Genomic DNA, 26,873 nt, shown 5'->3' on the forward strand with positions numbered 1-26,873 from the left:
AAAAGGGAGAAGCTGCGGCGATAATGCTGCAATATTATGTTGTTATCCTTTTTGTTCTAGTCAGGCCCCCGTAATGATTCCGATCCGAGTCATGTGGGTGGAGTAAGGAACTAAGGAGGTTTTGATTGGATGCCGAGTGGTTTACTCTCAATAAAAAGGAGAAGTAAACATACGGTCACATGATCCCCTGATGACGTCAGGTCGTACTGACGAAACGTACGTCGGGAAGGGAAACGTGAGACCGTAGCCACTTCCGGGTTAGAGGAGCGCTGTACGATCGGCAGTGCTCTCAACCCCGCTGTATACTCTGATGAGAAAGGCGATTCTTTATGGTGATTCTAGTAAGTGCATTTCCTTTTAAATAAAGCGACATGTTTTGATTTACTGCACCATGAGAGTCTCTTTTCATTCCACCCATGTTTGCCACCTGATCCGAGATATGCTCTAAAGGCTTATTGCTGGAACCTATTGTGTGACAGAGGAGCTGAGGATCGTGCATTGAGTTGGAGAAAATGTCTATGTGACCCCCTATAATCAAGGGGTCATATATTTCCGGTAAGGAGTACCTTACTAGATCACTGGGTGAAGTGTGGAGGTGAAGGCTTAATCTGCACTAACTATCAAGTCTCTGCCACATTGTGTGACACCAATGATATGTGGACTGGTTGATGCTGCATATGGACTGTTTGCACTTTACATTAATGTTGGGCACAGATTGATTGATGTTTTGAATTTTGATTGGTACTAATTATGAATTGTTGATTTAATATCTGCACAGGCACTTTATATTTATGTTTGAGCGCGACACTTTCCTTCTTTTAAACAAAATTTAGCCGTATATTGCTCGTTACTCCCATAACCTTCCACCAAAGCATGACCCAAAATAAAATTCTCCCGCTCCTGCCGATCGCAGCAATACCGCATGTGTGTTAGTTGTTTGTATCCAGAGTACGGGTCATTTGGTGGGAATTTTTTTATATCCTGCAAAAAACTTTTATTTTTATTGTTTTAACTCTACCCATAATATGCTGACTGTGACCTTTGACCCCAATCCTAACCCCTCCCCCCAACACTTACCCTGGCAAACCATCATGTAAAAAAAAAAAAAAAAAAAAAAAAATTTGATTTTTGACACTGTAGAATCAATTTCTCCGATGTTCATTGATGGACACAGCTCCTGATTCTTCTTAACCATCGGGTTATACTGCCCCCTACAGGTGTAGGACACTTGGCAGCAAAAAAAGTCTGGCTATGCCTATCGGCAGTCCCAGGGGGTACACTCCCTCCCTCTACCATTGAGTTATACTGCCCCCTAAAGGAGTAGGACACTAGGCAGAAAAAAGTCTGGCTACGCCTATGGGAAGTCCCAGGGGGTATATATTTTTTTTTGTAAGAAAAAAACCCCCCTGCACACAGCTACCACAAGAATCAGCGTACCCGCGGTGCTTTCTATAGCAGAGGAAGGACTGTATACCCACAGGGACTCACCACCATGTACCCAGAGCTGGATCCAGAGCGCCAAACTGCCTGCCACGCTCCCTACTATATAGTCACTCAGTTTTGTTACAAGCAGTGGCAGGAGAATTACAACTCCACAGAGGGGTGGGCGCTGTGTCCATCAATGCACATCAGAGAAATGGATTTTACGGTAAGTAAAAAAATCCCATTTTCTCATTCATTGATGGACCCAGCTCCTGATCTTCATAACCATTGGGACATCCCAAAGCAGTGCCAAAACATGAGGGGTGGGAAGAGCAAAAAAATTCCCAAGGCTAAGCATTAGCCAACCAGGCAACAGGAGCTCAACCAAAACTGAAGCTCACCTGAAAAAAACAATACACCCTCAAAGGAGGATCAGGTCCTTTAACAGCAGCCTGCAAAACCTTGCGGCCAAAGGAAGCATCCACAGAAGCCAACACATCCATTTAATAGAACTCTGTGTAATGTGCACTGATGACCAGGCGGCCGCCTTGCAAACTTGCAGCACTGACGCCTGATGACGGAAGGTCCAGAAGGCACTGAGCGCCCGAGTAGAGTGCGCCTTGATAGGGAAAGGAGGAACCTGACCCCTGATGGAATAGACCTAAAGAACTGTATGTCTGATCCATCTAGAAATGATTGCAGAGGAAGCGGACAACCCTTTCCGAGGCCCATCCGTGAGCACAAATAGAGAGTCTGACTTCCCCACCAGACTCCGTAGCTGCCAGGTACACCCTAATTGCCCCGACCACATCCAAGGCATGCAAAGCAATTTCCCTCAGATGTGTTGGCCTGGGACACAATGTCTTCATTCAAATGTAAATCAGAGACAACCTAAAGGAACGATGGAAAGGGGCGAAGAACCAACTAATCACAGTGAACCACCAGTAAGGTGAACGACAGAATAACGCCGCCAGTTCCAACACCCTGCATGCAGAGGTGAAAGCCATCAAAAAGGCCACTTTCTGGGACAGTGTAAGCAGGGGAATCCCCTGAAAATTCTCAAAAAGAGGCATCTGGAGGTCTAAGAGCACCAAATCGAGGTCCCAAGGCAGCAACAGAGACCGCACTGGAGGTGTCAATTGCCTAACTCCCTGAAGAAAAGTACACACCAGTATGTGGCCAAGGGCCATCGAAATACGACCGCTAAGGCCGACACCTGACCCACCAAAAAATACCAAAGATGAACCCCAAGAGACTCACACCACGCAATGTACGTCTTCCACATACGACGGTAGATCATCCTAGAAGTGGGTTTCCTAGATTTTAACAGCGTAGGAATCACCGACTCACGATTGTAAAGCAGAATGGAAGATTGGTCCTTGGAACAGCAAATCCTCCCTGAGAGGAAGCTTCCAAGGAACGCTGGTGACCAGCCACACCAGATCGGCGTACCAAGTCTGGTGAGGCCAGTCTGGGGCCACAAAGATAACCGGAATCCCTTCTGCCTCAATCCTGTGTAGAAACCTTGGTAGAAGCTTGAGAGGCGGAAAGCAGACGATACTGACCCCATGGGGTCACCAGCGCATCTGTGGCGTCCACCAGAGGATCCTGCCACAAACCTCTTGCACCTTTCTGTTGAGCAGGGAAGCAAACAGATCCACCGCGGGGATGCCCCACCAGAGACACAACTGATGAAAACACCTCCGGGTGAAGGGATCACTCCCCTTGGTCCAACGTCTGCCGACTTAGGTAATCTACCTGCTAGTTTTCCACCCCGGGAATGTGTACGGCAGAGAGGGCTGGAACAAACTGCTCTGCCCACCTTAGAATGCAGGCTACCTCCAAAAGCTGCCAGGACACTTCTTGTGGCCCCCTGGTGACGGACATAAGCCACGGCCATTGCATTGTCCGATCGAATACGCATTGTACATCATTGAAGACCATCCGTCCAATCGGAGTTCCAAGATGTTGATCAGTAGTCTGGACTCTTCGAGTGAAATCTGTGGAGATGCCTGTCCAATACATGGGGAAGAAGAATTTGCCCAGCCAAAGTGCCAAAAAACGAAGCCACCATATCAGGGACTCTCTCGTTCCCCGGCTCAGCCGGCTCCGATTGTCCAGAGACCGCAGATTCTAGTCCCATTTTGCCAGAATCTCCCTTGCAGGGACCTCGTATGGAACTGTGCAAACAGAACCGCCTTGAAGGTAGACACCATCAGGCCCAGTACCCGCATGCAAGCCCAGGGGGATGACAATCTGCTGGACAGCAGTAGACAAATTGCGGCCTGTAGTTTCTATATTTGTCTAGAGGAAAGAGTCCAGAGTCAGACGCAGATAGTCCAGCTGGTAGACTCAACGAGAAGAGAAGACTTCTGAAAATTCAGAATTCAGTCAAACTCCCTGAGGATCATATGGTGAATTCCAGGTTTTCCAGCAGAGCAGTAGGAGACTCCACTCACAGAAGCCCAGTACCACGATCCCCCGTTGACATAACAATGCTGGCACCGGGGCCAACACTTTCTGAAGACCCAAGGAGCAGAGGCAAGACCAAAAGGTAACGCCACAAACGGATAATGCGCCTCTCCCACAGCAAAGAGGAGGAAGCGCTGGACACTGACACATTGGAATGTGAAGATAAGCATCGATGTCAATGGAGGCAAGAAAATCCCTGATGCAGGGAAGCCACCACCGTGAGAACGGACTCCATTCTGAACTTCTGCACCCGCACAAAGCAGTTCAGCGCCTTAAGGTCCAGAAACGGACGCACCTTGCCTTCCTTCCTAGGAACTGAACAGGTTTGAGTAAAACCCCTGAAAACCTTCCCAAAGTCGAAACCGGGACCATCACCCTTTAAAGTAAAATGTTCTTGCGCCGCCCAAAAAAAGAGCCTGCAAGCGGACCAGGGACAGACGCACGGCGGAAGGAAGAACCTTAGAGGGTAAGAACGAAACTCGATCTTGTAGCCGGACCAAATGACCTCGTGGACCCACCTGACTTAGACCAGGGGAGTCCACAGGCCTGTGAACAAGGGAAGACGTCCCCTCCACCCCAGACACGAGTGAGGGCGCACCTTCCTGCTAAAGGGGCCTTGTCCGCGGGTCTGGAGAAGCCAGCACTTGACTTGCCAGACTACATTCGCTTGGATCCTCCAGAGGAGGCCCCAAAGGGCTCCGATCCCTTGTCAGTCGACCCGGAGGGATAAAACAACTTCTTATGAGCCGAGGAGGGCCCATGACTACAACAAGGGTCCTTGCCCTTACTAGCCTGTGGAAGAAAAACACTCTTCCCCCTATGAGACCTTTAATGATGTCATCCAGGATAGCACCAAACAGGCGATCTCCTTGAAAGGAAAGATCAGTCAAGGCCTTTTTAGAAGTCTGGTCCGCAGACCAGCATTTGTGCCACCAGACACGCCGAAGGACCACTGCCGAAACAGAGAGTTGAGGCATCACAGATAAGCTGCAGCCCCTCAACTAGCTGGTCCACCAGCTCAGCAAAGGCAAAAGAGAGCTACTTCCCCTCCATGTCACAGCGTAAAAGCCTAGCCCAGTGATGGTGAACCTTGGCACCCCAGATGTTTTGGAACTACATTTCCCATGATGCTCAAATACACTGCAGAATGCATGAGCATCATGGGAAATGTAGTTCCAAAACATCTGGGGTGCCAAGGTTCACCATCACTGGCCTAGCCCATTCAGTCTGCAACACCAGGGCAATGGTGAATATTGGCCTCCGCGCCGAAACAGCCAGGGTGTATATATTGGGGGCCACAGCCTCTGCCTTCCTGTCAGCTGGGTCCTTAAAGCAGAGTTCCAGCCGTTTTCGTGTTTATTAAAAGTCAGCAGCTACAAAAAGTGCTGACTTTTAATAAACACATACTCGCCTGTCCCACGATCCAGAGATGCGATGCGGCCCGGGGGGAGCCTCGGTTCTCTCTGTCTTTTCCCCGCCCTCTGGTGTGGGCACCCGGCTGTGACAGCTTGCGGCTTCAGAGCTGGGTGGGCAGGGTGCATGCGCGAGTCGCGCTGGGCGTGCTGAATGCACAGACAATCTTCAGTGACCTCTGACGTGTCCCAGAAGATTGCAGGGTTGGAGAGGCGGAGAACTTTCGCCCGAGACGCCTAGGCGGCCCGAGCGGAAGTGGGAGCGGGTACATGTCAAATCTAGGTACCTACACACCGCCCCCCCCCCCCCCCAAAAAAAAATGACATGCCAAATGTGACATGTCAGGGGGTCAGGACCACTTAAAGCGGAAGTTCCACTTTTGAGTGGAACTCCACTTTAAAGGCTGGGGACTCTTCAATTGGAATCATGGTTACCTTGTTTAAACTGGAAACCAGAGGGTCCACCACCGATGGAACAGTCCACTTCTTAAGGAGGAACTCCTCAGAGGGGTATCGCCTAGCAACTCGCTTAGGGACCACAAAGGGAAGCTTTGGTCGTCCCCATTCAGTGAAAATTCTGTCAAAATAGGAGGGGAAAGGGAATATTTCTGCCGTTCTGGATGGCTTGTGAGTGCCAAAGGGAAGCTGCGACTGAGGCCTCCAACTAAGTCTCAAGCACAGATTCAATCAGTGCATCCACCAGCGCCATTTCGTACGCGGTTGCAGAAGTGGAGGAATCCTCCTCACTATGTGAGGATTCAGGGCGCGTGGTCACAGACCCAGCAGAGTGACCCACGTCTGCAGCGGCCGAATCAGATTCAAGATCTGAGGAGACAAATGAGGCAGAGGAAGGCGGGGGGGCGCTTTATGCCAGCCCGTCAACCTAAAGCCACCTCGCCCCTGGACTGCCGTCAGTGCATAGATGGATGGGTTGGACCCAGAGGGCCCCGCAGCCCCAGAGAGAGGAGATCAAGTGGGGAGATGTGCTCCAAAGACTCCATGAGTCACCAGGGGGACCCAACAAAAAGTGTAAAACACTGCTAAGAGACAACCCCCACCGCTCTGACAGTACCACCCGGTTATCAGTCACAGAGCACCAATCGATCCGCAGCAGAGAGGGAGAGGTCCCCACCAGACTCACCACCCAGAGGGCTCCACTGTCATGGCCGCAGCTATTTTCGCTAGCAAACCACCGCAAAATGGACCCTGGACTACACAAACATGGCCGCCGTGGCTACAAGAAAATGGCGGCCCCGCACAGCACCCTGAGGCTCCCAGGGACCCAGAAGGGATCCTTAGGCCTTAAGGACAGGCCCAGCCAGAACGACTGGGAGGCCCTGGCAGGAGCCCCCCCTTTAGGTACACCCCCCCCCCCTTCCCGCACAGCCGATCGTCTGGTCACTAGGCAGAAAAAAAAGCAAAAAACGAGCACCTATAGCACAAAGAGGGGAGTATACCTCTGGGACTGCCCATAGGCGTAGCTAGACTTTTTTCTGCCTAGTGTCCTACTCCTGTAGGGGGGCAGTATAACACAATGTTTAAAAGGATCAGGAGCGGTGTCCATCAATGAACGGAAGAGAAAAGCTTCTTCAAACCTTATTTTTTTATTTTTCATTTTAATTTTTTGGGGATTTTTTTTAACATCTCCTGCAAGGGGAGAGAGCAAAGCATCTTCCTATCCATTAAGAAGAGGAATGGAACACAGGGGCGGGAGCACAGCGACTGATCACTATACTAGCAAATCAGAGGCTACCACAGCAATCAGGTGACCCGGAATCGGGGAGATACGCATATATAAAGCCCTACGAAAAACGACACTTCTGTAAGGCCATATATATGCGACACGGCAATCCAGAGACTGATGGGTCGTTTAATAGTGGTCCAAGAGTAACAAAACACAACAGAAACAGAAGACCAGGTGGTGGCCTTGGGACTGGGAAATCTGGGACAACAGTTGCTTGATGCTGAAAAGCTTAGGAAGCCCTCGCAGATCTAGCAGAGAGCTCTTTGAAAGAAAAGGGAGGAACCCAATCCCATAGACCAGCCTCTCCTAAACTTTATACGTCACAAGAACCCTAAAAATAATTTTCAAGTCTCAGGGATTCCCTGCTAGAATGAATCCATTGGAGGTCAGCGGCAAGAAAGTCCCCGCCGTTACCATGGTGGTCAGAATGCAAACCTCGAAGGCAGAAGAAAGATCATAGGTGTCATGCTGCCGGCTCTGTGACATGGCATTGGCCCCGGAACCTTGCAGGCACCATGAAATGGGAGGTGAATTCACCAAAGCTTAAGGAACCTCTGGAAGAACCCTACGATTTTAGGGAACCCCTAGCAACTTCTGGAGGAACCCTACCTTCCAAAGAACCCCTAGCAATCTCTGGAGGAACCCTACGATTTTAGGGAACCCCTAGCAACCTCTGGAGGAACCCTACACTCCATGCAATCCTGGCAGAGAATCGCTGCTATAACCTTGGATGAAGGTTTGTCTGAGTATTAGGAAATGGAGTGAGAAGGTAGTTACCTCTTACAGGGGGAATGGCAAAGAGATACAAAGGTAAACTCGTACAGGAAAAGCTACATCCAGGTTATGGAGAGAAATCTCCTTCTGATGACCTGGAGCCGGACAGAGGAAAATAATGTCCTGGTTGAGGTGAAAACCAAAAAACTTCATCGTGTAGGACAGAAGTTCTGGGCCTTGTAGACATGCAAGACCAAAAGGGGTTCTACATGATAGGGCGGTCAGGTGCCCCCTTGGCTGAAGTGATGGCAACCTTGTGAGTGAGAGAGGAAGGGGGAATATTCAAGATAAATTCAAAAGGCAGCTTTCAAAGTGCCAAAACATCCAAATAGCAATACCGAGGAGTCACAGGAGAGCGGCACCAGGGGGAGCTACATGAGGGCAACCTGTGCAAATGTGTTCAACAAAGAATAGGAAGCCAGCAGAACAAGATGGTGTTGGTCATATAGACCAGTGGTCCTCAACCCTGGTCCTCAGGGCCCACTACCAGGCCAGATTTGCAAGATAACTGAAATACATCCCAGGTGATATAATTTGCTGCTCAGTGATTGAAGTACTCTAGTCTGCATCTCCCCAAGGTAATACTTAAAATCTGGCCTGTTAGTGGGCCCTGAGGACCGGAGTTGAGGACCACTGATATAGACCCAACATTAGAAGGTGATAAGGGCCAAGTGCTGGTCCAGGAAATCTGCAGAAGGGCCAGGATTCGTCCCAATTATGGGATAAACATTTCTTGCCTCCCACTGTGGAAAATACGCCTTCCATGTGCAATGGTAGACCTTGGGAGAATTATAGACTTCAAAGATTTTTAGATTTGGGGGGGGGGGGGAATCAACGATTTGAAAACATCTCCGCCTCTCACAACTTGGCCTTCAACAGCCTTGAGGTGAAATCCACTGACCATGGAGTAGGAGGGTAATTCGGTCCTTGAGACAAAAGATCCAGAAGATCCCAACAGAGGAGTCAGAGCATGACATACCTGCCTGGGCTGACCGAGACCTACGATCCTATTGAGCAGATGAGGAATAAAAACATAGTTTAGAGTCTACTGATCCCACAGAGTCACCAGAACATCCACTGCTTCTGCTAGAGGACCTCTGCACCTGAAGACAGTCTTGCCCAGTTTGATGTTGAATCTTGGAAGTCAGGAGGTCCAAATCTGGCACCTTTTACCTGTAACGAAATTCCTAGAACACAGCCGGGGGGGGGGGGGGGAGGGTAGAGTTATACTTCTGGGTCAAGGAGCTGTCCATTGTTTACACCCAGGATATAAAACATGGCCGAGGATGAATCAAAGTTCTGCCAAAGATCATTTATATTTCTCTTGCTACGGTTGGACTTCTGTTTCCCCCCTGATGGTTCATGCCACTGCTATGGCATTGATTGACCAAATCAGAATCTGAAAACCCTCTAGTCAATATGTCCAGCGCTGCAAAGATATCCAAGTTTCCCAATGCTCTAGGACTAGGTCATTTGGGAAATTAGATTTCCCTGCAAGTCCAAGTCCCCTCCACCAACAAGGCATTGGAAGATGGGATTCCTTTGACATCTAAGTCCCCTCCACCAACAAGGTGTCCAAGAGTCCTTCCCAGCCCAACAGGCTGGCATCTATCATGAGAATCTTCCAACAGATCAGAAGGAAGGACTTTTCCAAACCCAAAAAGATTTCGGAGCCACCAAACCAGGGATACCAGGTCTTCGGTGGCAGAGAAATTGGTCAGTCCAAAAACTGGACTGTCTTGTCCCATGGTGATGGGAAGTTGAGTTATCGGGATTTGGAGTGGAACTGTAAAAGTGTGGAGGCTACCATAAGTTTTCGGGACTCTCAATGTGAAGCGAAGATTCAGGCAACTCCTGGACTAAAGAGTCCAAGCTTTGCAGCAGAGAATCTAAAGCAGGGGTCTTCAAACTGTGGCCCTCCAGTTGTTCAGGAACTGCAATTCCCATCATGCCTGGTCATGTCTTTAAATGTCAGAGTTGTACAATGCCTCATGGGACCTGTAGTTCTGCAACAGCTGGAGGGCCGCAGTTTGAAGATCCCTGATCTAAAGTGTCTTCCAGAGAAGGAAAATCCTGTCTAGAGCTGTGTCCAGGTTTAGATATTTCAACCAATGAAGGATCAGGACCCAGTCGCACCTTAAGGTATGGAATGTCCAGGCTTCTTGTCCATCAGATCCTGAGCTGACTGTTCCCTCAGGAGACCATCTAGATATCCCACTATAGGGATGTCCTGACATTGCAGTAAGCTTGGCACAGGAGCCAGCACTTCGGTGAATACCCAGGCCAAATGGCAGGGCCGCAAACTGAAGTGCACAGGACCTACAGCAAAGCAATTACCTATGTATTGGAAGAATGGGAATATGTGAGTACGCCTCCTTGATGCCGAAAGAGGACAGAACATCTTTCTGATGAAGGAAGGTTGTAGACCAGGTAGAATCAATACAAAGTTTCTGGGCCCAAATGTAGATATTTAAAGCTTTGGGATTCAAGATGGGGTGCATGACCCTTTGGGTTTGGGAACTGAAGAGGTTGCAGTAGAATCTCTGTAACCATTCCACCACAGGTATTAGTGTAATGAGCAACCCGGAAATGTACTAATCTGTGCAAAGACACAGGCAGGTCGGAAGAACCGAGGAGGAGTCTGAAAGCAGAATTCCAGCTTGTACCTCCCTGGAAACACCTCCTGGCCCCAAGCATCTGAGATTCAAGTTGTGTAAGTGTTCACAAGGCTAAGAGTCCCCCCCCCCTACTTTGGAAAGTGGGGGTGCCCCCTCACAATGAACAGGATTCATCAGAGAACTTGGAGGACTTCACAGACTGGGGGAGTTGTAAGTGGACAGGAAGCCAGACATGGATTTGAACCCCCGACGAGGGGCGTGTCCTCCCAGGCAGAACCCTTGACTTTTTCTGTTGAGGAAGAGGAGTACTCTTGCCCTTGGTGACATCCTTCATGAGAGCTTTCAGGGCAAACCCTTCAGAGACCTCCCTCGAAGAGCATGCAGGGTCCATGACCCAACACTTTAGATGTCTACCGTTCAGGTGTTCAACCTCCTGGGATACGAGCAAAACACTCAGGCATGCTGTTATAGGAGGGGATATAGTGGGTAGGAGAGGGGGTCACACGGGGCAGAGGAGGGGGTCACACGGGGCAGAGGAGGGGGTCACACGGGGCAGAGGAGGGGGTCACACGGGGCAGAGGAGGGGGTCACACGGGGCAGAGGAGGGGGTCACACGGGGCAGAGGAGGGGGTCACACGGGGCAGAGGAGGGGTCACACAGGGCAGAGGAGGGGGTCACACGGGGCCAGCTTACAATTTTTTGGCTTGCAGTGTTCAATCCTCCTGTAGTTGGTAATATAACCACAGTCTCTGAACCGGTGCCCTCCAATGAATGAGAATGAAAAGCCTTTTCTGTATCTTAGGTGTGCACTATTAGATCTCCACATGGAACACTTCTGCTAAAAGTTAGTCCGTACCCCCCCCCCCCCCCTTCAAAAAGAACCTGTCAGCCAATTAAAGTGCTGCCTAAAATCAGACACCACAATTTACCTTCTATTCCTTTCTGTATGTGAGCGCGCCTCTGGTTTAGTTTCACCTCATTACTAGGAGTCTGACCATGTCTCACTCTCTAGGCATCCGTAATCTAGAAGGTGTGGAAATTACGCCAACAAACAGGAACTACACAAGAGGGGGGCGCTATGCCGAGGAAACAAGAGGAGGGGGGGGGGGTGCTATGCCGAGGAAACAAGAGGAGGGGGGGGGGTGCTATGCAGAGGAGACAAGTTGGGGGGGTGCCATGACGAGGAGAAATGAGGGGGGGCAGAAGAGAGGAAGGACTCACCACAGCATCAAACTGATGAAATTTTGGCTTCAGGTCGGAGCCGCTGAGATGTATGTATGCACCTTTATTACCCATCTGGTCACTGGAAGACAAGAGGGGAGGAGTCGTCAGACACCATGATCAGACACAACAGAAGGGGAGGAGTCATGCACAGAGCGGGAAGACACAACAGAAGGGGAGGAGTCATGCACAGAGCGGGAAGACAAAACAGAAGGGGAGGAGTCATGCACAGAGCGGGAAGACACAACAGAAGGGGAGGAGTCATGCACAGAGCGGGAAGACAAAACAGAAGGGGAGGAGTCATGCACAGAGCGGGAAGACACAACAGAAGGGGAGGAGTCATGCACAGAGCGGGGAAGACACAACAGAAGGGGAGGAGTCATGCACAGAGCGGGAAGACACAACAGAAGGGGAGGAGTCATGCACAGAGCGGGAAGACACAACAGAAGGGGAGGAGTCATGCACAGAGCGGGAAGACACAACAGAAGGGGAGGAGTCATGCACAGAGCGGGAAGACAACAGAAGGGGAGGAGTCATGCACAGAGCGGGAAGACAACAGAAGGGGAGGAGTCATGCACAGAGCGGGAAGACACAACAGAAGGGGAGGAGTCATGCACAGAGCAGGAAGACACAACAGAAGGGGAGGAGTCATTCACAGGCCGGGAAGACACAACAGAAGGGGAGGAGTCATGCACAGAGCAGGAAGACACAACAGAAGGGGAGGAGTCATTCACAGGCCGGGAAGACACAACAGAAGGGGAGGAGTCATGCACAGAGCGGAAAGACACAACAGAAGGGGAGGAGTCATGCACAGAGCGGAAAGACACAACAGAAGGGGAGGAGTCATGCACAGAGCGGAAAGACACAACAGAAGGGGAGGAGTCATGCACAGAGCGGGAAGACACAACAGAAGGGGAGGAGTCAGGCACAGAGCAGGAAGACACAACAGAAGGGGAGGAGTCATTCACAGAGCAGGAAGACACAACAGAAGGGGAGGAGTCAGGCACAGGCCGGGAAGACACAACAGAAGGGGGAGGAGTCAGGCACAGGGCGGGATGACACGAGAAGGGGAGGAGTCAGGCACAGGGCGGGGTGACACAACAGGAAGGGGAGGAGTCATACAGATGTGGGCGGGTACTCACCAGTAGTTTGGGGCGGAAAAGACGGTCACACAGCTACCATTATGCGTCACTTCATATCCCTCCCCCTTCACCTCGTGACTGCGGATGATGTAGTCCAGACCGTTCTCTTCCAGGAAGCGGCGGGTGATGTCCGGACCGAACTGACAACTGACGCCGCGTTTACTGGGGGAGCGCCCGTCCTGGGGGGGGGTGGAAGCAGTTATAGAAGACCTGTGGGGGGGGGGGCACATCACCCAATACCAGAAACCTTACCTGCGGCTGGGGATCCGACCACAACAAATCACACATTGGACCTGGAAGAGAGAGAGCAGTCAGTAGGGTCATGGGACGGGGGAAGGGCAGAGGGTCATGGGACGGGGGAAGGGCAGAGGGTCACGTGACCCGGCAGTGCACAACCCCTATACGGCCAGTACAATGACATCACAGAGATGGGTTCCCGTCACACCTGAGTCTGGAGGTTGGCGGTTTCGTTCGATGTTCCGGATCTGCTCCAGCGTCACCCCATCCTCAGAGAAGAGCCCGCCGTGCATTATCTGTGCGGAGACACAACATACATCTTCATACACAACGCAGGATGGATCCTTCCATCATCCAATCACATGGACCCCAGAAATGTACATGTAGGAGGAGCCTATGACTCGGACCCCAGTCCGTCCCCCCGGGGGGCTCACCAGAACTCGCTGGTTCACGCACATGGCCAGCGGCAGCCACTGGAACACTTCACTGAAGAGCTGGAACATCTGGGTGGAGTATTTGGCTTTCACCTCTCCCTCGAAGCCGTACATCTGGTTCATGGTGTCCGTCTCATGGTTCCCTGACAGGAGAGAGAGAGAGACAGGTGACACCCCAGTACAGGATCTGCAACCTCCCACCATCGCTACACCAAGATCAGGGGTCTGCAACCTCCCACCATCGCTACACCGAGATCAGGGGTCTGCAACCTCCCACCATCGCTACACCGAGATCAGGGGTCTGCAACCTCCCACCATCACTGCACCGAGATCAGGGGTCTGCAACTTCCCACCATCGCTACACCAAGATCAGGGGTCTGCAACTTCCCACCATCGCTACACCAAGATCAGGGGTCTGCAACCTCCCACCATCGCTGCACCGAGATCAGGGGTCTGCAACCTCCCACCATCACTGCACCGAGATCAGGGGTCTGCAACCTCCCACCATCACTGCACCGAGATCAGGGGTCTGCAACTTCCCACCATCGCTACACCAAGATCAGGGGTCTGCAACTTCCCACCATCGCTACACCAAGATCAGGGGTCTGCAACCTCCCACCATCGCTGCACCGAGATCAGGGGTCTGCAACCTCCCACCATCACTGCACCGAGATCAGGGGTCTGCAACCTCCCACCATCACTGCACCGAGATCAGGGGTCTGCAACTTCCCACCATCACTGCACCGAGATCAGGGGTCTGCAACCTGCCACCATCACTGCACCGAGATCAGGGGTCTGCAACCTGCCACCATCGCTGCACCGAGATCAGGGGTCTGCAACCTGCCACCATCGCTGCACCAAGATCAGGGGTCTGCTGCACCAAGATCAGGGGTCTGCAACCTCCCACCATCGCTACACCAAGATCAGGGGTCTGCAACCTCCCACCATCGCTACACCGAGATCAGGGGTCTGCAACCTCCCACCATCGCTACACCGAGATCAGGGGTCTGCAACCTCCCACCATCACTGCACCGAGATCAGGGGTCTGCAACCTCCCACCATCACTGCACCGAGATCAGGGGTCTGCAACTTCCCACCATCACTGCACCGAGATCAGGGGTCTGCAACCTCCCACCATCACTGCACCGAGATCAGGGGTCTGCAACCTGCCACCATCACTACACCGAGATCAGGGGTCTGCAACCTCCCACCATCACTGCACCGAGATCAGGGGTCTGCAACCTCCCACCATCACTGCACCGAGATCAGGGGTCTGCAACCTCCCACCATCACTGCACCGAGATCAGGGGTCTGCAACCTCCCACCATCACTGCACCGAGATCAGGGGTCTGCAACTTCCCACCATCACTGCACCGAGATCAGGGGTCTGCAACCTGCCACCATCACTGCACCGAGATCAGGGGTCTGCAACCTGCCACCATCGCTGCACCGAGATCAGGGGTCTGCAACCTGCCACCATCGCTGCACCAAGATCAGGGGTCTGCTGCACCAAGATCAGGGGTCTGCAACCTCCCACCATCGCTACACCGAGATCAGGGGTCTGCAACTTCCCACCATCGCTACACCGAGATCCAGAGTCTGCAACCTCCCACCATCGCTGCACCGAGATCAGGGGTCTGCAACTTCCCACCATCGCTACACCGAGATCAGGGGTCTGCAACCTCCCACCATCACTGCACCGAGATCAGGGGTCTGCAACTTCCCACCATCACTGCACCGAGATCAGGGGTCTGCAACCTCCCACCATCGCTGCACCGAGATCAGGGGTCTGCAACCTCCCACCATCGCTGCACCGAGATCAGGGGTCTGCAACTTCCCACCATCGCTACACCGAGATCAGGGGTCTGCAACTTCCCACCATCGCTACACCGAGATCAGGGGTCTGCAACTTCCCACCATCGCTACACCGAGATCAGGGGTCTGCAACTTCCCACCATCGCTGCACCGAGATCAGGGGTCTGCAACCTCCCACCATCGCTGCACCGAGATCAGGGGTCTGCAACCTCCCACCATCGCTGCACCGAGATCAGGGGTCTGCAACCTCCCACCATCACTGCACCGAGATCAGGGGTCTGCAACCTCCCACCATCGCTACACCGAGATCAGGGGTCTGCAACCTCCCACCATCACTGCACCGAGATCAGGGGTCTGCAACCTCCCATCGCTGCACCGAGATCAGGGGTCTGCAACCTCCCATCGCTGCACCGAGATCAGGGGTCTGCAACCTCCCATCGCTACACCGAGATCAGGGGTCTGCAACCTCCCACCATCACTGCACCGAGATCCAGAGTCTGCAACCTCCCACCATCGCTGCACCGAGATCAGGGGTCTGCAACCTCCCACCATCACTGCACCGAGATCAGGGGTCTGCAACCTCCCACCATCACTGCACCGAGATCAGGGGTCTGCAACCTCCCACCATCGCTGCACCGAGATCAGGGGTCTGCAACCTGCCACCATCGCTACACCGAGATCAGGGGTCTGCAACCTCCCACCATCGCTGCACCGAGATCCAGAGTCTGCAACCTCCCACCATCGCTGCACCGAGATCAGGGGTCTGCAACCTGCCACCATCGCTACACCGAGATCAGGGGTCTGCAACCTGCCACCATCGCTACACCGAGATCAGGGGTCTGCAACCTCCCACCATCGCTGCACCGAGATCAGGGGTCTGCAACCTCCCACCATCGCTACACCGAGATCAGGGGTCTGCAACCTCCCACCATCGCTACACCGAGATCAGGGGTCTGCAACCTCCCACCATCGCTACACCGAGATCAGGGGTCTGCAACCTCCCATCATCGCTACACCGAGATCAGGGGTCTGCAACCTCCCACCATCGCTACACCGAGATCAGGGGTCTGCAACCTCCCACCATCGCTACACCGAGATCAGGGGTCTGCAACCTCCCACCATCGCTACACCGAGATCAGGGGTCTGCAACCTCCCACCATCGCTACACCAAGATCAGGGGTCTGCAACCTCCCACCAACGCTACATCAAGATCAGGGGTCTGCAACCTCCCACCATCGCTACGCCGAGATCAGGGGTCTGCAACCTCCCACCATCGCTACACCAAGAGAACTGATGGTGGCCATACATGACTCCTATAGGTCAGTCTATGGGGGGGGATCACATACGGCTCCTATAGGTCAGTCTATGGGGATCACACAGAGCTCCTATAGGTCAGTCTATGGGGATCACACAGGGCTCCTATAGGTCAGTCTATGGGGATCACACAGGGCTCCTATAGGTCAGTCTATGGGGATCACACAGGGCTCCTATAGGTCAGTCTATGGGGGATCACATACGGCTCCTATAGGTCAGTCTATGGGGATCACATACGGCTCCTATAGGTCAGTCTATGGGGATCACATACGGCTCCTATAGGTCAGTCTATGGGGATCACATACGGCTCCTATAGGTCAGTCTATGGGGGGGGATCACATACGGCTCCTATAGGTCAGTCTATGGGGATCACATACGGCTCCTATAGGTCAGTCTATGGGGGATCACATACGGCTCCTATAGGTCAGTCTATGGGGGGATCACACAGGGCTCCTATAGGTCAGTCTATGGGGGATCACATACGGCTCCTATAGGTCTATGGGAGGATCAAATACGGCTCCTATAGGTCAGTCTATGGGGGATCACATACGGCTCCTATAGGTCAGTCTATGGGGGATCACATACAGCTCCTATAGGTCAGTCTATGGGGGATCACACAGGGCTCCTATAGGTCAGTCTATGGGGGATCACATACGGCTCCTATAGGTCAGTCTATGGGGGATCACACAGGGCTCCTATAGGTCAGTCTATGGGGGATCACATACGGCTCCTATAGGTCAGTCTATGGGGGATCACATACGGCTCCTATAGGTCAGTCTATGGGGGATCACATACGGCTCCTATAGGTCAGTCTGTGGGGGATCACATACGGCTCCTATAGGTCAGTCTGTGGGGGATCACATACGGCTCCTATAGGTCAGACTATGGGGGATCACACAGGGCTCCTATAGGTCAGTCTATGGGGGATCACATACGGCTCCTATAGGTCAGTCTATGGGGGATCACATACGGCTCCTATAGGTCAGTCTATGGGGGATCACATACAGCTCCTATAGGTCAGTCTATGGGGGATCACATACGGCTCCTATAGGCCAGTCTATGGGGGATCACATACGGCTCCTATAGGTCAGTCTATGGGGGATCACATACGGCTCCTATAGGTCAGTCTATGGGGGATCACATACGGCTCCTATAGGTCAGTCTATGGGGGATCACATACGGCTCCTATAGGTCAGTCTATGGGGGGATCAAATACGGCTCCTATAGGTCAGTCTATGGGGGATCACATACGGCTCCTATAGGTCAGTCTATGGGGATCACACAGGGCTCCTATAGGTCAGTCTATGGGGATCACACAGGGCTCCTATAGGTCAGTCTATGGGGGATCACACAGGGCTCCTATAGGTCAGTCTATGGGGGATCACACAGGGCTCCTATAGGTCAGTCTATGGGGGGGGGGAATCACACAGGGCTCCTATAGGTCAGTCTATGGGGATCACATACGGCTCCTATAGGTCAGTCTATGGGGGAATCACATACGGCTCCTATAGGTCAGTCTATGGGGATCACACAGGGCTCCTATAGGTCAGTCTATGGGGATCACACAGGGCTCCTATAGGTCAGTCTATGGGGGATCACACAGGGCTCCTATAGGTCAGTCTATGGGGGATCACACAGGGCTCCTATAGGTCAGTCTATGGGGGGGGGGAATCACACAGGGCTCCTATAGGTCAGTCTATGGGGATCACATACGGCTCCTATAGGTCAGTCTATGGGGATCACACAGGGCTCCTATAGGTCAGTCTATGGGGATCACACACGGCTCCTATAGGTCAGTCTATGGGGGCTCACACAGGGCTCCTATAGGTCAGTCTATGGGGATCACACACGGCTCCTATAGGTCAGTCTATGGGGGCTCACACAGGGCTCCTATAGGTCAGTCTATGGGGATCACATACGGCTCCTATAGGTCAGTCTATGGGGATCGCACAGGGCTCCTATAGGTCAGTCTATGGGGATCACATATGGCTCCTATAGGTTAAGCCATTCACAGGTCTTTGGTAATATAGGTTGGGGGGGCCCCCAATGACGGGACCCCTTAGACCTCAGGACCTACCTCGCAGCAGGTGGAAGTGAGCCGGATATAGAAGCTTGAACCCGCAAAGAGTCACTATAACCTCCACCGAGAATGAACCGCGATCTACAAAATCACCATTAAATATCTACAGAGGTTCAGGAAAATCCCGAATATGAGACCTGGAAGGGGGGCAATGAGGAGACAAGAGAAAGGGCAGAAGAGAGCAAAGGAAAGAGAAGAGAAGAGGAGAGACAGCGGGCGCAGGGGGGAGACAGGGGGGGGGAAGAAGAGGAGAGAGGAGTAAGGGGTGGGGGAGGGGGTGTCACAAATATCCCCCCCCCCCCCCATTGTGAAGGATACGTAGGGGTTGCTCTCTGAGGGAAGTCCGTTGAGGTGGAAGATGTTCATGAGATCATAGAATTGTCCATGTGTGTCCCCGCAGACCGTCACCTGCTGAGACTACAGGAAGGAAAGGGGAAAGGTCAGGAGTTCAGGGAGGAGTTCAGGGAGGAGTTCAGGGAGGAGTTCAGGGAGGAGTTCAGGGAGGAGTTCAGGGAGGAGTTCAGGGAGGAGTTCAGGGAGGAGTTCAGACCTTATCCAACGAGATCTCCACCAGGCTGGGCAGCTGAGCCAGAATCTCCTTCACCTGCACTAATATCTGGAAAGAGATGGGGGAGGGGGGATCAGTAACACCAAATACAGAGGCAGCCCCTCTCTACTCCCATACACCGAGTTATATTACCCCCCCAATGTACAGCATGACAACCTTCATTACCTGATAGACGTATTTCCTATGAAGCTTCTTCTGGTCTTTATAAAATTTCATTAAGTCCACCATGAAGTCTAAGGAGACCTTCCCGTCCTGCAGCTGGGGCCCCGAATACTCGTCTTCTATTGCTGGAGGGGGAAGGGAGGAGAGCCACACATCACTCCGGGTATAAGACTGCACTATACAACAGGCCTGAGCCATACCTATTACCGCCCCCCAACCATGGATAATAAAGGCCAGATATCGGGGGAGAATATTACTCAGGAAATGACAAATTGAGAATAAAGGGGCCCCGGGCCCCCCTATACTTACCAGCGCTTACTTGCAGCAGTGTATGTGACCTGTAGGTGAGGTCAGTCACAGGTATGGAGGAGGAGGGGCGATCGGTCACAGATAGCTGACGGCGCTCACTGCTCTTCCCATCTCCAGGAGGGGGGGCCCAGGTGGTGGGTGCACTTCTTCCTCTCCCCTCACCCTCCACCACTGACTCCCACCCTCCACTACCATCAATCCCACCGCTCCCCTCACCCTCCACCACTTACTCCCACCCTCCACTACCATCACTCCCACCGCTCCCCTCACCCTCCACTACTGACTCCCACCCTCCACTCCCCTCACCCTCCACTACCTCCTCACCCTCCACTACCTTCTCCCACCCTCCGCTACCATCACTCCCACCGCTCCCCTCACCCTCCACCACCATCACTCCCCTCACCCTCCACTACCTCCTCCCACCCTCCACTACCATCACTACCTACTCCCACCGCTCCCCTCACCCTCCACTACTCACTCCCCTCCTCACCTCCCCTACCCCCTCCACTTACCCCCACCCTGCACTCCCCTCAACCTCCACTACCTACTTCCACCCTCCACTACCCCTCACTCACTCAACCCCCACACACACCCTCAGCTCCCCTCATTCACTCCCCACTCCCCTCCTTCACCCCCTCACTCACTCTCACCATCTGTTACCCTGACCCCCCACTCATTCCCACCCTTGGCTCCCCTCACTCAATCCCCCCCACCTCCCCTAACTCACCTCCACTCTCAAATCCCCTCATTGGGCCCCCCTCCACTTACTCCCACCCTCCTCCACCCCCCTCACTCACTCCCACATTCCGCTTCCCTCCTTCACCCCCCACTAACTCCCACCCTTGGCTCCCCTCACCCTCCGCTCCCCCCACTCACCCTCAACTCCCCTCATTGACCCCCCCCCACTCACTCCCACCCTCCGCGCCTTCACCCCCACTCACTCCCACCTCTTTCACCCCATCACTCACTGCCACCCTCCACTCATTACCCCCCCTCCCCACTAACTCCCACCCTTGGGTCCCCTCATTCACCCCCCCCTCCCCACTCACCCCCCCTCACTCCAACCCTCTGCTTCACTCACTCCCACCCTCCGCTCCCCTCACTCACCCCAACCCTGCGCTCCCCTCGCTTACTCCCACCCTCCGCTTCCCCTCACTTACTCATTCCTTCAATGTCCAAAGAGTCGACTACAGATCGATTGTGTTGGTCACAGGCGATCGCTCGTTCAAACGCTTTCTGCCGCACCAGCTTGCTGCACTCCTGGAACTTCATCTGAGCGTCCTTGTCATTGGGGCGCACCTTCACCACCTGGGAAGGAGGACAAGAGAAAGAGATGAGGGGAGTACTGGGCAGGCAACGAGGAGAGAGGAAGGGGCTAGGGGGTGCGGGGGTTGGGCGAAGGGGGAGCAACCAGCAAGAGAATGGAAAGTAGGGTCAAGTAAGGAGTGAGGAGGGAACAGGAAGAGGCAAGGGAGGGGGGGAGAGGAAGGGGTAAGGGACGGGGGGGGGAGAGGAAGGGGTAAGGGACGGGGGGGGGAGAGGAAGGGGTAAGGGACGGGGGGGGGGGAGAGGAAGGGGTAAGGGACGGGGGGGGAGGAAGGGGTAAGGGACGGGGGGGGGGAGAGGAAGGGGTAAGGGACGGGGGGGGGAGAGGAAGGGGTAAGGGACGGGGGGGGGAGAGGAAGGGGTAAGGGACGGGGGGGGGGGGGAGAGGAAGGGGTAAGGGACGGGGGGGGGGGGAGGAAGGGGTAAGGGACGGGGGGGGGGGGGAGGAAGGGGTAAGGGACGGGGGGGGGGGGAGGAAGGGGTAAGGGACCGGGGGGGGGGGGGAGGAAGGGGTAAGGGACGGGGGGGGGGGAGGAAGGGGTAAGGGACGGGGGGGGGGGGGGGAGGAAGGGGTAAGGGACGGGGGGGGGAGGAAGGGGTAAGGGACGGGGGGGAGAGGAAGGGGTAAAGGACGGGGGGAGAAGAGGTGAGAGAAAAGGAAAGGACTGGGGACTGGATGGGGGGTTGGGGAGGACGGGGGAGGAGCATACAGACAGCGGGGCGCTCAGCCAGTCTCACCGTCTCGTAGTCTTTCAGCGCAGCCTTCAGTTTGCCCAGCGCCATGTTGCTGGCCGCCCGTCTGTAGTAGCCTTTGATATATTTGCCATCGATCTGGATGGCGCGAGAGGCGTCGGCCAAAGCATAGCCATAACACTCAGTGCGGAGGTACGCCAGGCTGCGGTTCCCATAATAAATGGCGTTGTTTGGATTGATAGTGATGGCTTCTGTGTAATATTGTACAGCGCGGTCATAGTCCTTCACTGGGGGGAGAGAGAGAGAGAGGTCAGTCCGATACTGGCCCAGAACTACAAGTCCCAGCATCCCTATCAGAACCGAGACTGAGTACTACAAGTCCCAGCATCCCCTATCAGAACCGAGACAGGGTACTACAAGTCCCAGCATCCCCTATCAGAACCGAGACAGGGTACTACAAGTCCCAGCATCCCCTATCAGAACTGAGACTGGGTACTACAAGTCCCAGCATCCCCTACCAGAACTGAGACTGAGTACTACAAGTCCCAGCATCCCCTATCAGAACTGAGACAGGGTACTACAAGTCCCAGCTTCCCCTACCAGAACTGAGACTGAGTACTACAAGTCCCAGCATCCCCTATCAGAACTGAGACAGGGTACTACAAGTCCCAGCATCCCCTACCAGAACCAAGACTGGGTACTACAAGTCCCAGCATCCCCTACCAGAACCAAGACAGGGTACTACAAGTCCCAGCATCCGCAATCAGAACCGAGACAGGGTACTACAAGTCCCAGCATCCCCTACCAGAACTGAGACTGGGTACTACAAGTCCCAGCATCCCCAATCAGAACCGAGACAGGGTACTACAAGTCCCAGCATCCCCAATCAGAACCGAGACAGGGTACTACAAGTCCCAGCATCCCCTATCAGAACTGAGACTGAGTACTACAAGTCCCAGCATCCCTATCAGAACTGAGACTGAGTACTACAAGTCCCAGCATCCCCTATCAGAACTGAGACAGGGTACTACAAGTCCCAGCATCCCCTACCAGAACTGAGACTGAGTACTACAAGTCCCAGCATCCCCTACCAGAACCAAGACTGGGTACTACAAGTCCCAGCATCCCTATCAGAACTGAGACTGAGTACTACAAGTCCCAGCATCCCCTATCAGAACCGAGACTGGGTACTACAAGTCCCAGCATCCCCTATCAGAACCGAGACAGGGTACTACAAGTCCCAGCATCCCCTATCAGAACCGAGACAGGGTACTACAAGTCCCAGCATCCCCTACCAGAACTGAGACTGAGTACTACAAGTCCCAGCATCCCCTATCAGAACTGAGACAGGGTACTACAAGTCCCAGCATCCCCTACCAGAACCAAGACTGGGTACTACAAGTCCCAGCATCCCCTACCAGAACCAAGACAGGGTACTACAAGTCCCAGCATCCGCAATCAGAACCGAGACAGGGTACTACAAGTCCCAGCATCCCCTACCAGAACTGAGACTGGGTACTACAAGTCCCAGCATCCCCAATCAGAACCGAGACAGGGTACTACAAGTCCCAGCATCCCCAATCAGAACCGAGACAGGGTACTACAAGTCCCAGCATCCCCTATCAGAACTGAGACTGAGTACTACAAGTCCCAGCATCCCTATCAGAACTGAGACTGAGTACTACAAGTCCCAGCATCCCCTATCAGAACTGAGACAGGGTACTACAAGTCCCAGCATCCCCTACCAGAACTGAGACTGAGTACTACAAGTCCCAGCATCCCCTACCAGAACCAAGACTGGGTACTACAAGTCCCAGCATCCCTATCAGAACTGAGACTGAGTACTACAAGTCCCAGCATCCCCTATCAGAACCGAGACAGGGTACTACAAGTCCCAGCATCCCCTATCAGAACCGAGACAGGGTACTACAAGTCCCAGCATCCCCTACCAGAACCGAGACTGGGTACTACAAGTCCCAGCATCCCTATCAGAACTGAGACAGGGTACTGGGGTGAATGGTGTAATTGGGGTGTATGGGGGAGGGGTGTCAGTTTTGGGGTGTATGGAGTAATTGGGGGAGGTCGGTGTTAGGGTAATTGGAGTGTAGGGGGGGGTCACTTTTGGGGGTGTATAGGAGGAGGGGGTGTCAGTTTTGGGGTAATTGGGGTGTAGTGGGGGAGGGGGTCTCAGTTTGGGGGTAATTGGGGTGTAGTGGGGGGAGGGGGTGTCGGTTTTGGGGTGTAGTGGGGGAGGGGGTCTCAGTTTGGGGGGTAATTGGGGTGTATAGGGGGAGGGGGTGTCAGTTTTGGGGTGTAGTGGGGGAGGGGGTGTCAGTTTTGGGGTATTTTGGGGGTAATTGGGGGAGGGGGTCTCAGTTTGGGGGTAATTGGGGTGTAGTGGGGGAGGGGGTGTCAGTTTTGGGGTGTAGTGGGGGAGGGGGTGTCAGTTTTGGGGTATTTTGGGGGTAATTGGGGGAGGGGGTCTCAGTTTTGGGGGTAATTGGGGTGTATTGGGGGAGGGGGTGTCAGTTTTGGGGTGTAGTGGGGGAAGGGGTGTCAGTTTGGGGGTAATTGGAGTGTAGTGGGGAAGGGGGTGTCAGTTTTGGGGTGTATTGGGGGAGGGGTGTCAGTTTGGGGTATTTTGGGGGTAATTGGGGGAGGGGGTCTCAGTTTTGGGGGTAATTGGGGTGTATTGGGGGAGGGGGTGTCAGTTTTGGGGTGTAGTGGGGGAAGGGGTGTCAGTTTGGGGGTAATTGGGGGAGGGGGTCTCAGTTTTGGGGTAATTGGGGTGTATTGGGGGAGGGGGTGTCAGTTTTGGGGTGTAGTGGGGGAAGGGGTGTCAGTTTTGGGGTAATTGGGGTGTATTGGGGGAGGGGAGGGTGTCAGGTACCCCGGAAGTACTCGTTGGCTCTCTCTTTCAGCTCCTCCGCCGTGTTGCCCCCGCCGCCCCCACTCTCTGCCCCGCCGGTCTCCGCCGCCATCTTGCCGGTCACCGTTAGTGCGTCACCAGCACAGCGACACATGGTGGGAAGGCAGAGCAGCACGTGACCGGCGCCATCTTGGGAGTGGCGGAAGTAGGGGATGAGTGGAGGCGGCGGCCATATTGGGGAGGGAAGTCAGGTTGGATTGGAGAGCAGAGGAGGCTCCTGATTGGATGAAGGAAGTTCTGTGTCTCCTCCTCTCACCTTTCCATCTCTGACAATATTTCAAACACATTTAGGGACATTTTTTTTCCAGAGAGCCAGTGTGGGCGGAGTAGTACGTCAATTAGGGGCGGGGCATTCATTTTGTGGGTGTGGTTGAAGAGATAAAATTTGCAGTGTCAGAAAAATGAGCTTTACATTCTGTTAGACATTGGGCGTGGCTTAAAAGTGGGTGTGGCCAAACAGTATCAGATTTTCCTGCCCCCCCCCCATGCAACTTTACTTTCCAAACCAAAAATAAAAAAAAACACCCCAGACCTTTACTCCTCCCCCCTAGACCTTTACTCCTCCCCCCCAGACCTTTACTCCTCCCCCAGACCTTTACTCCTCCCTGATCTTTACTCCTCCTCCCCAGACTTTTACTCCTCCCCCAGATTTTTACTCCTCCCCCAGACCTTTACTCCTCCCCCCCAGACCTTTACTCCTCCCCCAGACCTTTACTCCTCCTCCCCAGACTTTTACTCCTCCCCCAGACTTTTACTCCTCCCCCAGACCTTTACTCCTCCCCCAGACCTTTACTGCTCCCCAGACCTTTACTCCTCCCCCCAGACCTTTACTCCTCCCCCAGACCTTTACTTGTCCTCCCCCAGACCTTTACTCCTCCCCCCAGACCTTTACTCCTCCCCTAGACCTTTACTCCTCCCGGACCTTTACTCCTCCTCCCCAGACTTTTACTCCTCCCCCAGACTTTTACTCCTCCCCCAGACCTTTACACCTCCCCCCAGACCTTTACTCTTTCCCAGACCTTTACACCTCCCCCCAGACCTTTACACCTCCCCCCAGACCTTTACACCTCCCCCCAGACCTTTACTCTTTCCCAGACCTTTACACCTCCCCCCAGACCTTTACTCCTCCCCCCAGACCTTTACTCCTCCCCCTAGACCTTTACTCCTCTCCCCAGACCTTTACACCTCCCCCCAGACCTTTACTCCTCCCCCCCCAGACCTTTACTCCTCCCCCCAGACCTTTACTCCTCTCCCCAGACCTTTACACCTCCCCCCAGACCTTTACTCCTCCCCCCCCAGACCTTTACTCCTCCCCCCAGACCTTTACTCCTCTCCCCAGACCTTTACTCCTCCCCCCCCAGACCTTTACTCCTCCTCCCCAGACTTTTACTCCTCCCCAGACCTTTACTCCTCCCCCCAGACCTTTACTCCTCCCCACAGCTTTGCTCCCCCCCACACCTTTGCTCCCCCCCAGACCTCTACTCCTCCCTCCCCCAGACCCTTACTCCTCCCCAGACCTTTACTCCTCCCCCCAGACCCTTACTCCTCCCCCCAGACCTTTACTCCTCCCCCAACATACCACAGGAGACGGTCCAAGTATACCACGTCCACAGCCACCCCTCTGTCCAAGGTTTTACTTACCTTCAGGTTTGTTTGATTCTGTCTCTCATGAATCCATTCTGTCTGCTGCTTAAAATATTTTTTTCCAGCAAAAACTCCTCTATGGGGTCTTTTATTAAACTCTCCAATATTTTCCCGACTATAGAAGTTACACTAACAGGTCTATAGTTACTTGGCAAAGACTTTCATCCCTCTTTAAATATAGGCACCACATTGGCCCTGCGCCAAATCAGTGCTACTATTCCAGTCCTTAACGAGTCCCTAAAAATTAGAAACAAAGGCTTAGAAATTACAGCGCTCAATTCTTTTAGGATGCGTGGGTGGAGCCATCTGGTCCAGGCGCTTTATCCACCCTTATTCTGTCTAAATATTTTTGGACCATATCACTTCTGAGCCATTGTGGATCATTTGGGGCTGTGTCACTACCACCCCCATTATGGTCATAAACCCCTCCCCCATGACCTTTGTATATACAGAGCTGAAGAAAGTATTTAATAAATTTGCCTTCTCTTTGTCCCCAGTCCCCCACTCCTGATTATTGTGTAAAGGGCCGACATGCTCAGTCCTGACCTTTTTACTGT

The 26,873-nt window shown here is 53.5% G+C and overlaps 1 protein-coding gene across 1 annotated transcript in view; it reads right to left on the bottom strand.

The window, feature by feature from the left end:
- Nucleotides 1-24,791, bottom strand: part of PPP5C (protein phosphatase 5 catalytic subunit) — a 40,065-nt gene extending 15,274 nt beyond the window's left edge. Inside the window, exons 1-12 of the mRNA XM_082263754.1 lie at nt 24,634-24,791; nt 21,789-22,030; nt 20,885-21,032; nt 19,419-19,540; nt 19,236-19,301; nt 19,004-19,102; nt 18,683-18,788; nt 13,477-13,619; nt 13,251-13,338; nt 13,058-13,098; nt 12,806-12,984; nt 11,664-11,745 (exon numbers count right to left, since the gene is read on the bottom strand). Coding sequence (XP_082119880.1) covers nt 11,664-11,745; nt 12,806-12,984; nt 13,058-13,098; nt 13,251-13,338; nt 13,477-13,619; nt 18,683-18,788; nt 19,004-19,102; nt 19,236-19,301; nt 19,419-19,540; nt 20,885-21,032; nt 21,789-22,030; nt 24,634-24,766 — 1,449 coding nt within the window. The 5' untranslated portion in view covers nt 24,767-24,791. The remainder of the gene's footprint in view (nt 1-11,663; nt 11,746-12,805; nt 12,985-13,057; nt 13,099-13,250; nt 13,339-13,476; nt 13,620-18,682; nt 18,789-19,003; nt 19,103-19,235; nt 19,302-19,418; nt 19,541-20,884; nt 21,033-21,788; nt 22,031-24,633) is intronic.
- Between the last annotated feature and the right edge of the window lie 2,082 nt (nt 24,792-26,873).

Source organism: Pelophylax lessonae (assembly GCF_965119305.1).
Source record: "Pelophylax lessonae genome assembly, chromosome: 7".
Classification (NCBI taxonomy): domain Eukaryota; kingdom Metazoa; phylum Chordata; class Amphibia; order Anura; family Ranidae; genus Pelophylax; species Pelophylax lessonae.